This window comes from Impatiens glandulifera, chromosome 2, assembly GCF_907164915.1.
Source record: "Impatiens glandulifera chromosome 2, dImpGla2.1, whole genome shotgun sequence".
NCBI classification, from domain to species: Eukaryota; Viridiplantae; Streptophyta; class Magnoliopsida; order Ericales; family Balsaminaceae; genus Impatiens; species Impatiens glandulifera.
The window spans coordinates 49,042,236-49,060,016 of record NC_061863.1 but is presented as its reverse complement, the minus strand read 5'-3'; the positions used below and the strand labels follow the sequence as shown (position 1 = coordinate 49,060,016).

Below are 17,781 nucleotides of genomic sequence, written 5' to 3'. Positions count from 1 at the left end.
TTCACCTTTTCTTATAATTGTATTTTCCTCTCAATTACTTGTTCTTGTAATTGTCGAGTTGACAATGCTTCTCTACCTATCCACATTAGGCTCGGAGGCCTGATACCATGTTGTAACTCGTTTGCACAAACTACAATGAATTCATTTCCTCTCCCTCTTTCAATTCCACTTCCATCTATTAAAGATGTGTTACGAATACATGTTACGAATGCATATATTAAACAAAGTTTTATATCTTATATTATTCTTCAATTTAAATGTAGTTGCATTTGTCGTACCTACTAATAAAATTTGTGTGGATGTAGTAGTACTATCTATACCTACTAATAAAATTTGTATTGATATATTTATGTCATCTTCAATTTATGTGGTATGTGATGATATAGTTACATTATCATTCATTTCTATGGATATAGTTACACGAACATTCATTTTCTGTGGTTACATCTTATATACATTAATAACAAAAAAAATATTAACATGCATTTTGATAACCTGCATTATCTCTAGTTTGATAAAAAAAAATTGTTGTGACCTTCTTGTTCACAAATAGAACAATGCATCATAATTCCTCTCTTAGCCATCTTTTCTTGTGACTTCGGTTCTTCAGGGTCGTCTTCTATTCTTTTTCGGTCTTCAAGTTTACTTTCCTACTTTTGAATGAAGATTATTTAATTGAACTAGCATGTATTCCGTGCATTTGCACGAGTAATAATATAAAAAACCGTGAAAAAATATTACGGTAAAAAAATATCTATAGTATTTTTAATTTTATTTTTAACCGTTTTAAATTTATGAGCGGGTCAACCCACAATTCGACTCAAGTATCATTTACTCTCACATATATATCCAAATTAACCACAGCTCTCGACTCGGCAATCCGAAATTTTAAAAATTAAGCATCGTTATATATATATATAGATTAGTTAGTTAAAAAGTTGAAATTATATTTTTAAAATATCCCGCGTTCATCAAATTTGGTGTTGAATTTATAACATAGAGTGTTATTAGTCTAGTTGGTTAAAGGGTTATACTTGTTTTATTATGTTGCAAGTTCAAACCATATCTATAACATTTTTAACCATATTAAGTTTATGGGCGGGTCAACCCACAATCCGACTCAAGTATCCATTTACTCTCACATATATATTCAAATTATCCACAGCTCCCGACCCGACAATCCGGACACTTTAAAAATTAAGCATCATTATATATATATATATATCACTGTTCCAAGAGTTGGCCCCCTTAAAGGATTTATGTTAGATGAATATGCTTTGAGATATGCATATTTTTTTTTGTACCAATGAGAAACGTAATCCTCCAATGAGTTATTATTACAATCAATAATTGCCTTAACAACATCTGCACATGAAATGCCATTGATATTCCACCGTTTACGAGGATATTTTTCTTCCAAATGATCAATTGTATGCCTATAATCTCCTTGGGTTACTTCATAACCAGAACCGCCACAAAAATTCACATGACCATTATGATATTGTGATTTACTCAATTCGAGTAATTTTTCGCACGAGGTGAGATGTTGTGAGGTCACTTACGAACTGATATAAGATTTTCATTTCTCATCTTTATGATGCGTTTTTAATCATTTCTAACATCGTGCAAATAAGGGCCTCCCTAGCAACAAGAATGGTTGAATTAAAACTTCTGCACATGTTGTTCTCAATGCTATCACATTTTCTTGTCTCAAGTTGAAAAACCTTTGTCCAAGCCTTTTCTAATACTGAAATAAATTTTTTTGTAGCACCCTCCATTAACGTATCCAACTTTCGAATATTGGCATCCAATTCTTCTAGAAATGTAAAATTTGCACAATTCCAAAAATGCATCTTAAAATCACCACCTCTAAATCTTCTAGACCAATTGACATATCAATGCCTTGCACAAAATATGTGCTCAACTCTTGGAAAAATATCTTGGACAACAACTAGTAGTCTCTACAATAATAAGAAACATTTAAAAAATAAATAATTAACTAAATATATAAAAACAAAATTTATATCTAAATAATTACCAACAATAATACATTTTGCATATTAGACATTATAGTCAATCCAACATTATCAATGAAAATCGATCAAATATCTTTGGATAGAAGATAAAAAAAAATCATCTTCATGAGTTTGTACTCTCTGTTTCTACCACCACTCATGCGATAGGGTAAAAGTGATTATTTCCATCTCGGTCAATTGTAGACAACAAATGACCCTTTCAACCGTCAACTCCTATAATAAGCCTGCACCGACAACAAACATTTTTGCTTGCATCAAAACACATATAAATTCTCTAAAAATGTACCTCATTTGTGTCTTCATCTCTCTTTAACTTCAACTATTGAGTTGAACTAAAATTTCTAGATTTTTGTGTCTCCACATAGTCAAATAACATTTGATACTTTTTTAAACTGTCATCTTTAATTTTTTACAAGATAAGTTTTTTTAGCTCTAGCAACCTTCGAGAGAGTTACTTTAGCATTTAGTTATGTCTTGCATAATTCCTTGAGAACTCTAAGTGTCGTTGACAGATTAATCTTAATTTTGCTCTCAATTTTGATGTAATAAATTGAGCAGTAACTAAGTCAATCTTGTTATTAGTATAACAAGTATGTTCTGATTGAATGATCTTGATCATCCAAGTCTCATAAGTTTTGTCCCTACTAACCTACATGATCCAAGAACATTTACCCTTATTACATATAACTTGAATTCTTTTATTACTAGTAACGTTTAACCTCAAAACCAATTTTTAATCACAACTATATTTTTTTTAGCCATTTTCACATCTTCTTTTGACTTAAACGTCATTCCATATATAAACCTATTTTTATTATCATTTGAAATTTAAGTTAGACTTCTAGTAGATTTTCGAATTGGTTCATGATTCAATTTCTCCAAATCGAAATGATCATAATCTATATCTTCACCTCCTACCTCATATTCAAAGCTTCCATGATCCGAATCATTACTCATATCATCAATTTCTTCATCAACAAATCCTTCATTAAATGGCTCATATGTCGAATCGTCTTCTTCACCTTCACCATCACCATCATTTGGCAATTGACTTGGTATAATTGATTCCAAATATAACATCAGTTTTCTTGTCACAATATAAAGGTTTCCTAGTTGAAGAATCATATAGAGTTAAATTTGTTTGTACTCATTCAACACTGAACATATTGATAATATGTCTGTGTCGTCATTGATTTCCATAAGTCCCGCCAATAAACTAAGACCTGGTGCACAATAAAATATGAGTTAAGCTAAGCTTGAAAGCAATATTAGTTATTTTTAAATAGTTAAATGTATCCAAATATGTTACGTATGTAACAAATTTAGACCCATTAACATATTTTGTTGCTTCAAGACTCTTATGGAGTGTTCCTCCATGGTTTATAACTAATTTATAGTCATTCCAATTGAAAAAAACAATTAATATCTATTATTCTCCGTCTAAATAATTTTACAAAATAGAAGATAAACTAAAGTATTGTATAAAATAAATGCACAAACCTTTCATTTTCATCGTCCATGAAGGCAGATCTAGAGTTATACAAAGGTTGATAATACATATAAAGTTGGTTATTTGCACCTCTAGGCTTCAAATAAACTTGAATTTCAGTTCAAAAATTCATGTTTAGTGCCTCATAAGGGCATGTTCAACGCCTCATAAGGGCATGTTAAGCGCCTCATAAGGCCATGTTCAAGACATTTTTTATGTTAAAAAAACTTCAACTTTTAAGTTATAAAATCCATGTTTAATACCTCATTAGGGCATGTTCAACGCCTCTTAAGGCCATGTTTAGGATATTTTTTATGTTAAAAAACTTCATTTTTTTCAGTTCTGAATCCATATTTAGAGCCTCATAAGGGCATGTTCAATGCCTCATAAGGCCATGTTTGGGACATTTTATATTAAAAAAAACTTTAATTTTTCAGTTCTAAAATCCATGTTCAGCGCCTCATAAGGGCATGTTCAGTGCCTCATACAGTCATTTTAGCGCCTCATAAGGCCATGTTCGGGACATTTTTAATGTTCAAAAGAACTTCAAATTTTCAATTCTAAATTCCATTAAAAAGTCCCGAGCATGGCCATATTCAAGACTTTTTATGTTCAAAAATACATATTTTTCAGTTCTAAATTTCATTAAAATGTCTCAAATATGGCCATTAGGAAAACTTTCAAAAAAACTTATTTTTTAAATTTATTTAAATAAGATAGTTGATTATTTAAATAAATCTTTTATTTTTCAGTTCAAACTAATTAGGAATGACCTTTTCGCAGTCAAATTCTCAATGTTTGAATGACATTTTTCTCCTAAGAAGAAGTTCGTAAATTTTATAAATCACATGCCCAATCAACTGGATTCGGCATTTGAAAAGTAGGGACCAAAAATGGTGAAGATAGTAAACATAAATACTTTATCATTATTTGTGCCAAAAGTGGTATGAAAGCATTGATGTCCAAAAATATTTTACAACCTAGACTTACAATTAAGACAACCGGTAAAGCTAAGATTAATGTAGTCATTCAGAATGAAGGGAATTTTGTGATAACAAGTGTATGTCTTGTGCACAACCATACATTAAGCCCTGTGAAGATACGACATATTAAATCCTACAAAGTAATAGACGAAAATGCAAAGAGAAAATTGTATTTAAATGATGAAGCTATAATAACTTTTGCCAAAAGTTTTCAATCATTTGTAGTGGAAATTGGAGGGTATCATAACATATCTTTTGATGAAAGAACATATAGAAATTACATTACGGAAGCTCAAAAGTTGAGGTTAGGAGTGAGAATGCTGAAGCACTTAGTAGTTATTTTTAAGAATACAAACTAGGAACTTTAACTATTCTACTTGCTTTATTTGGATGAGGAACCCCGAATTAGAAACATATTTTGGGCAGATGGAATGTGCAGGTGCCTATGAGTATTTCATTGATGTTATCACTTTAGATATAACTTATTTGACTAATTCCTATGACATGCCCTTTGCACCATTTTTCGGGGTCAATCATCATGGTCAATCCATTTTATTTGGATGTGGCTTATTGTCAAGTGAAGATTCAGAGTCTTTCATTTGGTTGTTCACAACTTGGTTGACATGTATGCTTGGTCGAGCTCCAAATGCCATAATCATATACCAATGTCTGTCCATGACAATTGCAATTGAGAAGTATTTTCTAAATCTCATTGTCGTTTTATTTGTGGCATATCATGAATAAACTTCCTACAAAATTTGGAAGTCATTCTGAATTTAAACTAATAAAGAAATGCTGAAAACATTGTATTCAACAATGCAAAAATGATTGGACGAGACTAATAGAATATTTCAGCTAGAAGATAATGATTGGTTGAATTCTTTATTTTTGGAAAGATGAAAATTGATACATGTTTAATTGAAAGACAAATTTTGGGCAAGAATATTTACATCTCAATGGAGTGAAAGTATGAATGTTTTTTTGATAACTTTGTCCACTTCAAAACATCCCTCAAACAATTCGTGGAGCAATATGATAAGACTTTATTGAAGAATATTGAGAAATAAGATAAATAGGATTTTCAATCGTTTAATTCTCTTATACCAATTGTTAGTGACTATGATGTTAAAGGCAATTTCAAAGCTTCTACACTCAAGACATATTTAAGTTGTTCCAACAAAAACGTTAGAGGGTTGACTTTTTAATGAATTTTAGAATTGAAATTCAAGTTTATTTGAACATAAAAAAGTCTCGAACATGGTCATGTTCGAGACTTTGTAATGGATTTTAGAACTGAAAAGTTGAAGTTTTTTTAACATAAAAAATGTCCCGAACATGGCCTTATGAGGCACTGAACATGCCCTTATGAGGCGCTTAGTATGAATTTTAGAACTGAAAACTGATATTTTTTAACATAAAAAATATCCAGAAAAATTGCCATGTTTTGGAATTTTTTATAAAATGCAGGTTTTAAATTCAAGTTTATATTAACATAAAAAAGCCATGTTCGGAAATTTTTCATGTGGAATGTAGAACTGGAACAAAAGTTATTTTGAACATGAAAAAAGTCCCGAACATAACCATGTTTAGGAATTGTTTATGGACTACAGGTTTGAAATTCAAGTTTATATTAACATAACATGTTCGGGAGTTTTTCATAAATCTGCATTCCATAAAGAATTGGAACAAAAGTTAATTTAAACATGAAAAATGTCTCGGAAATTTTTATGGACTATTTTCAACATAACAATGCCATGTTTGGCGTCAAAACAACCCAAAAAAAAAGTAGTATCAAAATAATATAAACCTTAACAATGTAATCTAACAACCAAATCTATGAAAAAAGTCCCGAACATGGCCGATAAACCTAACTTATCTTTAAATGTTTTCGACAGACTTGGATGCATATCCAAGAATGATATCCTCCTGAAAAATAAAAAATAAACTTGTTATTTTTGCAATACAGAGAGGAAGAGACAAACTTGTTCATAGAGAAGGGTTTTCGAATTTGAAGGCATGCCATTTTCGACACTGAGTGGAAGAGACGAACAATGGTCTCTGCAGGCTAAGGAAGAAATGGGGAAGAAAAAACATTTTTCAGCGCAAAAGAATCCTTAAAATTCGCCGAACCAAGCACAAATGTTTTCGCCATGTTGAAATTTAAAGGTTAAATATGATATTTTTGTTTTTTTATATATTTATTGAAATATTACCAACTCCACAAACAAAGAAACAAAAGACAAAAGTGAAGCAATGAAGACATGTAAAGTTAAAAAGTCTTGTTTATAAATACTTGTTAAATTGAATTAATGCAACCTTTTGCATTTGTCCTTCTTCTTCTCCTCCAATCCATAAACAGCCGCCGCCCTCTCCATTATTAATATATATGTTGAAGAAATCAGTTATCTCACCATGTTCTCCGACATCAAACTCCAGCTTTCTCTGCAGAATGCCATTTCCACGGCAGCCTCTGTTGCTGCCACTGTCGTCCTCATCCGCTCCATTTCCCGTGACCTAATCCCACACGAACTCCGCTATTATCTCAGGTTAGGCATCGCAACAATCTACAAATCAATCTCCTCCGAAATCACACTAATCATCGAAGAACTCGACGGCTTTGGCTTCAATCAGCTCTACAAGGCAGCTGAAATCTATTTAGGCTCTAAGATCTTCCAATCCACCTCAACTTTCAGAGTCACCATGCCCGAAAAGGACACCAATATCTACACCTCAATGGCGGAGAATCGGAAGATGTTGGATTATTTCAACGGCGCAAAATTCAAATGGAGGCAGGTCACGCAAGAGGGGAAATCATCGAGTCGAATTAGATATTATAGACTCGTTTTCAATAAGAAACACAAACAGTTAGTGTTCGATTCCTACTTCCCGTTCCTCCTTGAAGAATCCCGAAAACTCAACGAACAGAGGAAGAATCTCAAGATTTTTACTCTCGGCAATCACGACACCAGAAGATTCTCGAGCGATGGTAGTCCCTGGACCGGGGTTAATCTGGTGCATCCTGCAACTTTTGATACATTAGCCATGGATGGAGACATGAAGAAGATGATAATCGAAGATCTGGATATGTTCATCAGGAGGAAGGAGTTTTACAGGACGGTAGGGAAGGCTTGGAAGAGAGGATACTTGCTTTATGGTCCTCCCGGCACTGGAAAAACCAGCTTGATCGCTGCGATTGCGAATTACCTGAATTTTGATATCTATGATCTTGAGCTGACCTCTATTCATGGTAATTCGGATCTGAGGAGACTGTTGATTTCGACAGCGAACAAGTCGATTCTGGTTGTGGAGGATATCGATTGTAGCCTTGATGTGGAGGATAGGAAGGCCGATCAGAGGATGATGAAGGCGATTCAATCCACTCAGGCTCAGACTATTAACATAGTTAAGCACCACAAGACCAACCAAGTCAGCCTCCTCCCCTATCTCTTTTATATATCACAAATTCTTAAGAGTTATTTTTTTCATTTTCTTTTGTTTTGTTTAGGTAACATTGTCGGGTATTCTAAATTTTGTTGATGGACTATGGTCGAGTTGTGGGGACGAGCGGATCATCATTTTCACTACAAATCACAAAGATCGGTTGGACCTAGCTCTATTACGACCTGGGCGAATGGACTTGCACGTCCACATGTCTTATTGCACATTTTGTGGATTCCAAATTCTAGCTAAGAATTACTTAGGCTTGATCGAACATCCTTTATTCGACGACGTGAACTTTGTATTGGAGATGGCTATGGCAACTCCGGCTGAAATAGCAGAACAATTATTGAAGAGCGAGCAACATGAGATCGCGCTTGAAGGCGTGATCTATTATTTGAAAGAAAAAATTAAGAAAAATGAAGAAGAGGAAGCTTTGAGAATAAAGGAAGAATAAGATATATAACAAGTCTAAAGAAAAAAAAATGTTCAAGTTGAAGACAATAAATAAGTGCACAAACTGCAATATAATTGGAGGAGATTATAATACTATGTATGAGTTTGAACTTCTTCATAACAATTAAAAAGTTTTAGTATTTAAAATGAATTTGGTGACTTCCAACAATGAATTTGGTAAAGGAAAAGCTAGCCTATATTAAAAAGACTAAATAAATATTTTTGGAAAATACTCTCATTCCTAATCTATATATACATAATGATGCTTAATTTTGAAAGTGTTCGAATTGTCGGGTCGAGAGTTGTAGTTAATTTGGATATATATGGAGACTGTGAGAGTAAATGGATATTTGGGTCGAATTCTGGTTGACCCGCCCATAAACTTAAAACGGTTAAAAATAAAAATGTTATAGGTATGTTTCGAACTCGCAACCTAACAAAATAAATATAACGAAACCTATAATTAATTAGGCTAATAATACTTTATATTTTAAATTCAACACCAAATTTGATGAACGCGAGAACGTTGTAACAATATATTTGTATCCGTGTGTATCGCACGAGAATCTTCCTAATTTCTATAATGTATCTTGGACAAGACTCTTGATTCTAAAAAAAAATAAACTTTTAATGTCTCATATTTTAATTTATTTAGGTTTATATGTTCAAGACATATCTTGATTGAGTTTGAATAATTTTTTTTATAGGCATGTATGGCAAAATAAGGTTGATCAAATGTTTATCCATCTTATTATGTAATGGTGGAAGAAAAATTGAGTAAACTATTAAAATTGAATGATGTAAGGTTTTTTTAATAAACCTAACTAGAATGAAAGTAGAGTGTCATGATAAATCCCACGTTAAAATAAAAAATGTTAAATATAACTTAACGATTGAATTAATTAGTTTAACGAAGATTAAACCGCTAAACCAACTCATATGGTGACAATTTTAAAAATATATACAATTATATTGCAACTAATAATTGATGCCTAAATAATAATAACTCAATGCAAGAATCTGTATTCAATAGATCACAAATTATAAATTGAATTCTCAATTAAAATATTAAATTGTATTCTCAATTAAAATATTAAATTGAATTGAATACAATGTTATATAAATTAAAATAATAATAATAACTTTTTTTTGTTTATTGAAAACGCAATCGCAATCGCAATCGCAATCGCAAACCCGGATCTCTCTCCTTGTTTGGGCTTAAAATTTGAGTAATAAATAACAGAGATTTTGATTTTGATTTTGATTTTGATTTTGAACGGAGTGGCTTCGATTTCGCGCGAACTTTTTCTCTGGGTTTATGGTATTATCATTCATGGTGGCTTTGCGATTGAAAAGACCGAGTTAATAACATCGGATCAAATCCCTTCATCGCGTTTCTCTCAAGACCTAAATTCGCGGGATCTGTTATCATCATCATCATCATCATCACCGCTATTTCAAGCCCATAACTCGTGTTCGAGGCCGCAAATTCGGAGGGGATAACTTTCTTCATATAAAACCTCAACCCCCTCTCTCCTTCTCTCTTTTACTCCGACGACATTCTTTCTTTTTTCAGGTAATCAATCAATCAATCAATCCCTTTCTCCTCAATTCTTGATTTTCTCTTTCACGGAACCTTTTCTTTTACAAGATTCGCTGAATACTATAGGAATATTTGAGCTTAATGATTCTCCCTTCTCTTATCCCTGATTTTGGAAATCTCTGTCCAAATTTAGAACATTGTTAAAAAAAAATTATCTGTCAAATTACCCATACCTTGACCTGTTTTAATAACTTTGTAGAGACCAAATATGTCTGGACCTGGACCTGGACCTGGACCTGGACTTGGAACAATTGAGAATACTGCAAAGACGGGTATGTTCTTGTTCTGGACGGACCAAATATATTATCGGTTTTTCCTATGTTTTTGAGAGTTGTATTCTTTTGGATGCAGGACTTTCAAAGCATGATATTGAGCATTATGACGATGATAGGAAGACGAGACTTGGGTCTCTTAAGCAAAAGGCAATCAATGCCTCAAGCAAATTCAAACATTCTTTGACAAAAAGAGGTAGGAGACATAGCAGAGTTATGTCTGTTTCCTATGAAGATGAGCGTGACGCTGAGGAGTTACAAGCTGTAGATGCCTTTCGTCAATCTCTTATCTTGGACGAATTACTACCTTCAAAGAATGACGATTATCATATGATGCTAAGGTACCTTAATCCTTCAATATCTTCCATTTGATATTGAGAATTATTGTTTAAATTGGTTTCTCAGGTTTTTGAAGGCTAGGAAATTTGATTTGGAGAAAACAAAGCAAATGTGGACAGATATGATTCGATGGAGGAAAGAATTTGGTGCTGACACAGTCATGGAGGTATTGCAAGGAATCTGGCGCTGATAAACAGGACAGGAGACAATTGATATTTCTTAACTGTTGATTTCTTTTATAGGATTTTGATTTTAAGGAAATCAATGAGGTGCTGGAACACTATCCACATGGACATCACGGAGTAGATAAGGATGGACGGCCTATTTACATTGAAAGATTGGGGAAGATTGATGCAGTCAAGCTTCTGCAAGTCACAACTATGGAGCGTTATGTGAGATACCATGTCAAGGAATTTGAAAGAACTTTTGTCTATAAATTCCCAGCATGCTCAATTGCAGCCAAGAAACACATTGATCAAAGCACGACTATTCTTGATGTTCAAGGAGTGGTATGTGGTTTTGGTTCAACTAATCGCCCCTCTCTTGTCTTAATATTAATTATCTTCTTATATAAAACTTACAGGGATTCAAACAATTCAGCAAAACCGCTAGAGAACTTATTCAGTCTCTACAAAAGATCGATGGCGATTGTTACCCTGAGGTACATGTTAATAAATAAAGGGGTTTAGACATTTGAATGAATGAATGAATGATGATCTTAACAATTTGCAGACTCTGTGCCGGATGTACATCATTAACGCAGGCTCTGGCTTTAGGCTATTGTGGAATACTGTTAAATCGTTCTTGGACCCAAAAACAACAGCAAAGATTCAGGTCTTATCTATACTTTCATCTCAATTTGCCCAAATTAAATGATATCATCATTAACTGGTTATATTTACATAGGTTCTTAGCAACAAATATCAGGCCAAATTGCTTGAAGTAATAGATGCTAGGTATGAATTGTTAATAAATAGTTATTTAAATCAGATCAAACATTTTATTGCAATTTATCTGGCTCCAGTGAGCTACCAGATTTCTTGGGTGGTACATGCACATGTGCCGACAAAGGTGGCTGCCTTCGTTCTGACAAGGGACCGTGGAATGATCCTGAGATCATGAAGGTTCTACTTCTATAATCGCTTCATATTTTAACTTTTTTTTTGACATATTTCCAAAAAGAGTGAGCCAAAAACTTTATGACAGATGGTTGAAAATGGTGAACATAAATGTTCAACCAAGATTATGGTTGCCATCAACGACGACGAGAAGACAATTTGTCAAGATGTAAGAATAAAAAAGCTAGCACTAACTTCTAATTCCTTGTTCGAATTCAATTAATTATAATTTACTAAATAATGTAGGTTCTAAAGAGAAGTGATTCTTCCCCTTCAGGAAGGGTATCTGATAATCATCTATCTCCAGTCTGTAAAGAAGCTGTAGGTTACTACTACTAATACAAACTTATAAATTTTCAAAACATAAATAAAAATTCTGAAGAGGGTATTATTTGTACACTCTGCAGGCTGGTGGTTCAATTGAGAATCACAAATATATCCCTCCCATGGTTGACAAATCTGTAGATACAAATTGGAAACAGAAACTAGCCTCTCCAAAGGGTCTGTCTCCTAAATGCACAATTAACCAATTAATATTGTATTGAGGCTAATTAAAATATATGAAAACAGGTATGATGTTGGGTAGAGAAGATGATCATTGCAAGCCATCTCAAGGAATAAGCAATCATCTCTTCAATGGGGTGTTGACAATTGTAATGGGTTTTGTGACAATGGTTCGTTTGACCCGAAATATGCCAAGGAAATTCATGGATCCTGCTCTCTGTTCCGGTTCAAACATGTTTGGCATGGATTCTAATCATCATAATCCTTATAGATTGCCAGCCCCTCCTAATTCTGCCATAATCTCCAGCGATGATTATTTCACAGTTCTTAAACGAATGGCTGAATTGGAGGAAAGGGCGAATGTTCTTAGCAACAAAACTGCTTCAATGCCTGTTGAGAAAGAGGAGATGCTTAATGAAGCTCTAAACCGTGTTGATGTTTTGGAGCAGCAGCTTTCATCAACTAAGAAGGTAAAATGAAATGAAATGGAAATATGATTCAAAATTTAAACTTGGGTTTTTTTGAAAATGTTTTTTTGTGTACAAATGCAGGCTCTTGATGATGCGGTGGTTAGGCAACAAGAACTGATGGATTACATGGAGAAGAAGATGAAGAAGAAAAAGAAGAGGTTCTTCCGCTTCTGATACTGATTATAAACCAAGAAGACTGGTAATTTTTTTATGGGGATTATTATTTATTGATTTTCTACCAGGGCTGGCTGTCTCCTACATTTTAGCTTTGAAGATGAACTTCAAATTGTACATATGTGAATATTTTTGTTTTAACTTTGAAATGATATTCTTTAATTGTTTGGTATTTGCAACATCTACTTCAGCTTTGAACTTAGGGAAGCTTATTAGATTCAATTTTGGGTGCTAAAAGATGATATCTATAATTGTTGCTATAAGGGGAGAATGAGTGAGTTTACTTCACTGTGAAGGTATGTCAGATTGATGATTGAGACATATGAACATCATCCCAACAAGTTGGCATATAGTACTGCTTCCCTTTTGTAAATTGAGAAAGATAATGAATTCATTTCCAATAAGACTTCTTTTTTATGTGGGTTTTTCATTAGCTTTAATTTTTATACCTTTTACAAAAAATTATCTCTATTACATCACTACCAGTAATAATCATCAAATTGCATTTCATCTTAATTAAATTTAAATTCTAAATACTAAAAGGCATTTTAACAAATAAACCAATTAAAATTTAAACCACTTGTCTTTAACAAACAAAGTTTCTTTTGAACAAAATTATAAATAAATAAAAATAAGGATCAAATAAGGTCATCATTCTCATGAATAAATATATATATAGCCCTAAAAGATATATTTTTTTGTTGGTTCAAATTTTTAATGTTGACATATGAAAGCTCTAACTACTATAATTTTAGTTATATATATATATATATATATATATTAACATTAGTATATACTAGTATTTATTTTTAAAATTAATTTATCACATTTATATAAAAAGAATAACACTCTAATTTTTTAATTTTCTCAATTCTTTTCACACATTCTTTTAGACAAAAAACATAAGCTTTCCGCAATTTGATTTATTTATTTATTTATTTTCTTTTTACATATTTTATTGTAACTTCTTTATGTTCCTACATATTATCTAGATGCCGAGAACCCAATTAAGAAAAATGGAACCTCCTGAAATTCTATTCCATAAAATTAATGGATTAAAAATTGGACAGGAATCGTGCTGCTTAAAAATTTCTAAAGAAAGAAGGAGTCTCATTGAGTTTTTTCTTATTCTTTGATGTCTACAAAATAATTCATATTACTCTATTTAATCTAGAACGTACAATATTTGAATATCTAGAATTGTAGTAGAGACGTTTCTTTCCTCCCTACATAGATAAAAGTAAACGAGTCAAGGTGAATTGTCCTACACTCGCAGTTTCACGCAATAATTCTATGTACCAAAGGCGATCTTCAAATTAGCTTCTACTATTTCAAGAGTTTCTTGAGCTTCCTGTGGATCAAGCTTCAACATTTTGAAACTCGAAATATACTCAATTTTGAAAACAAAAATAAGTTCAAATGGTATAAAAAGTGATGTCATTTCGAAATTTTGTGAAAAATAAATAACAAATATATCTCTATTCTAGTTTTCCCAAATATTTCCTCACATCAACATTATTTTACTCATCACTCAAACTATTTCCGATAATTTAAAATTCGTAGTAGGTACTATCTACTCTAATAAAATAATTCAAAATGTCTCTAAATATATACTTTTATTTATAAACTTGACAAATTAATTTTTTTTTAAAAAAAGAAAAATAAAATAAAATGATATGTTAAAATTAAAAGATGGAAAGTTTTTGTTTATTTTAGACAAAATATCAAATTGTTAAATGTGATAATTCAAGTCTCATATGTACAATTCCAAACTCATTTGTTGAAAAACGACCAAGTCTCATATGTACAATTCCAAACTCATTTGGTGAAAAACGATCCAATTTCGGCCTTACATTTTAATATAAAAACTACGTTCAGCAATATAACCAACAAATCAGATATTTTTGGGAAAGTATTGGCGGATCCATAAAATTTTGAATGATCGTCCATATTTATATTGTTATGCTATAAACTATAAGTGAATTTTTTTTTTAATTTTAGTACAAAGTAAAATTATTCTTGAGCTAATGTTTTGAATATTAATGCAGGTAATAGAATCTCTTAACAAGTAATAATATCCCAATTGAAAACCTAAACTTAGTTGTTTACCATAACCATAAAACAAAATGAACTAATTAATCAACTAAATAAACTGATTTAAAATTAAAAATAAAACAAGTAATACTTTTATTGTACATGCTATCGAGTTATGAGGTCCTCCAAAAGATCTAAATCCCTAAACCCATATACAGGACTTTGGCTTTAGCAAATCGCAAATCGCAAATCATCATAAGCAACATGTGAATGGTGTGATGAAATATAAGTGGACTAAGAAAGTACAATAATGTAAAGCGATTAAAGAAAGAACATAAATAGGTCGCAATCTGAGTAAATATTGATTCTTTTGAGTATGCATGTTAATTATATATGTATGTTCCTAAAGATCATCTATAAATATTATAAATGGGATTTTATTTTTCGAAAAAATTTATATAATATAATATAAATGATAAAGATAAAATCAACACAAAAATACGAGGGTTTATCTTTTCACCAAACACATCTGAATTCAGATTATTAATCATTTGAGAGCAACAATGAATAATAAGTAAAAAAAATTAAGCAACATATAAACATAACATAAAATTTAGTGTTAATGAGCTTGAAGATCCTTAAAGATTGATGAGTTCACTGACTGCCTTTAACGATTTTCCAGAGTAGATTTTCTCTACTGTCATAATAATAGCGTTGTGGAGTAAACACATCGGTTGACCGCGATCACTGAATGTACTACGATTTGTTTCAAGTAAAATAGTCCAGTCAGAATATGGGTCAATGCTCAATCCAACCGAGTTTTTAGTTATATCCAAACATCTCAACAACCGACGATTGACGCACGCATTACACACTTAATGTTAATTATATTCGAAAGTATACTGTAAGTAACAGTCACTTGTTATGAAAAACAAGTGAGATACAATTTTCACTTATTTACCATACACTCTCCATTGACTAATCGTAAATGCACAAATTTTGACTGCATCTATCATCCATAGAAAAAAAAAATATTTGAAATGAGAATTAAATGGTTAAAAGTAAAAAAAAAAACTTATAATGTTTTTTTTGTGATATTTCTACGAGATGCTATCTTCAATTATGGTGTGTTTGGTAAGCTTGAAATTGATATTAAAATTCGATGGTCAAATTCTAATTTTTAAATTTGGTAGACTCTTTAAAATTAAGAATTGGAATTAAAATTTCAATTAAATTCAATATACTGTAATTTTGTAATTCTTAATTCTATTCTTTTTAGGTTAGAATTGTAATTCTAAATTTTAAATTATTTTTTTTTATGTTTTTCAAACAAAATAACTTATTATTTTATCATTTAAAATAAAATTTTATAATATATTTTTTTCAAACATAGAAATTGGGGTTGAATTACAATTCTATAGTTTTCAAACATAATATAGGAATTGAATCGTAATTCAATGACAATTCAAATGAAATTGGAATTACAATGCTAATTTCAATTTCAATTTCAATTTCAATTTCAATTTCAATTTCAATTTCAATTTCAATTTCAATTTCAATTTCAATTTCAATTTCAATTTCAATTTCAACTCTAATCTAAACATACTCTTATATTATTTGATTTGTATTCATAAATTATTTTATCCAATTATTTGTGCAAAAGTTGGAAAGTCTAGGTTATTATTGAAAGAATTATTTTTATAAGTTTACGAGTTCAAAATTTTAAATTAGACAATCTTAAAATAAAAGTGTAGTGATAACACATTTTTATCAATAGAACATTGAAAATTAGATGAGTGCATGAATTTTGTTCTTGTCATATAAATTGTTTTACAATAAGTTTCCAATTGTAATGATTTACTCAAAAGAAACATTGGCATAATTAATTTGGTTTTGTTGTACTTAATAACATTTTTCTTTTTGCACAACTATCCAAATCTAACATTTTTTAATCATTTTTTTTTGCAAAATTTTACAATTTGAGAAAATATTGGACCAAAGAGATGGTTTTATAATCTAATATAAGAAAACATGTATACCTAATTGTCATCAATCATGAAAAAGACAAAAAAAAAAAAAAAAAGTCCAAACCTACGGCTAATTGTGTCTATTAATTGATTTATTAACACACAACCTGCATGCACACCTTATAAGTTAAAAAAACCCATCGTTTTCATAGAGCTCTATTCAACTCAATTACCTACTAATTTACAAAACCATTAATTAATTATTTAATTAATAATGTTCATCATTCATGAACCTAGCTCGAACTTCATACCATCTCTTCTTTTTCCTAGAGAGAGATAAATTCCAGTTCAATAAAGATAGGAATTCCTGTAAGCAAGCATCCAATTAGGTATGTAGATTTTCTTTTTTAATTTTATAATATGGTTAATTTATTAATCTATCTCTCTTTGCTTATTTTTTTTCCCAACTACCATAAATGATTTAGCATCTAGTTATTAATTTTTTTTTTCCACGACCATGACCCCGCAAAACGATTCTAAATGAATCGAACACGTAACATTTAGATCTCTTAATTCGACTCTTATCACTGAACTACCTTAATGAAAATTATTAATTATGTCATTTTAAATAAAAGAAGTGATAAGGGGAGAGAATTTGAGAGGATGAACGGGGAGGGAATGACGTGTCATCATATCATATGCGAAAAAAATGATAAAGGTGAGGAGAAAGAAGAGAGATAAAATTTGTTATTTTTTCAACACTTCGTTCTCTCTCATTCATTTCTCTTAAAAATATTTTTTACCAAAAATAATCAAATACTATAACTTATGATAAAAAAAAAACACCATATTAATAAATTTTAAGATATTGATTAATCATTGTATAGACAACTATACC

At 31.1% G+C, this 17,781-nt stretch overlaps 2 protein-coding genes across 2 annotated transcripts; both read left to right on the top strand.

Annotated features, from left to right (window-relative positions):
* The first annotated feature begins 6,920 nt into the window (after positions 1–6,920).
* LOC124924815 (protein HYPER-SENSITIVITY-RELATED 4-like) lies at positions 6,921–8,403 on the top strand. Its single transcript, XM_047464805.1, has 2 exons — positions 6,921–7,934; positions 8,014–8,403. The coding sequence occupies exons 1-2, from the start codon at positions 6,921–6,923 to the stop codon at positions 8,401–8,403; spliced, it is 1,404 nt and encodes a 467-aa protein (XP_047320761.1).
* Positions 8,404–9,710: 1,307 nt separating this feature from the next.
* On the top strand, positions 9,711–13,061 carry LOC124925598 (phosphatidylinositol/phosphatidylcholine transfer protein SFH3-like). The gene is made up of 14 exons (XM_047465644.1): positions 9,711–9,978; positions 10,205–10,277; positions 10,357–10,618; positions 10,683–10,782; positions 10,859–11,125; positions 11,200–11,277; positions 11,349–11,450; positions 11,523–11,572; positions 11,641–11,740; positions 11,823–11,903; positions 11,981–12,055; positions 12,142–12,235; positions 12,305–12,708; positions 12,790–13,061. Exons 2-14 carry the CDS (start codon positions 10,214–10,216, stop codon positions 12,880–12,882), a joined length of 1,770 nt encoding a protein of 589 aa, XP_047321600.1. The 5' UTR covers positions 9,711–9,978; positions 10,205–10,213; the 3' UTR covers positions 12,883–13,061.
* The last annotated feature ends 4,720 nt before the right edge of the window (positions 13,062–17,781 follow it).

Coding starts and splice junctions, on each gene's coding strand:
- LOC124924815 (XM_047464805.1), top strand. CDS start 6,921: ATGTTCTCCGACATCAAACTCCAGCTTTCTCTGCAGAATGCCATTTCC. Junction 7,935..8,013: donor AGCACCACAAGACCAACCAA/GTCAGCCTCCTC, acceptor TGTTTTGTTTAG/GTAACATTGTCGGGTATTCT.
- LOC124925598 (XM_047465644.1), top strand. CDS start 10,214: ATGTCTGGACCTGGACCTGGACCTGGACCTGGACTTGGAACAATTGAG. Junction 10,278..10,356: donor TGAGAATACTGCAAAGACGG/GTATGTTCTTGT, acceptor TTTTGGATGCAG/GACTTTCAAAGCATGATATT. Junction 11,741..11,822: donor ATGATCCTGAGATCATGAAG/GTTCTACTTCTA, acceptor ACTTTATGACAG/ATGGTTGAAAATGGTGAACA.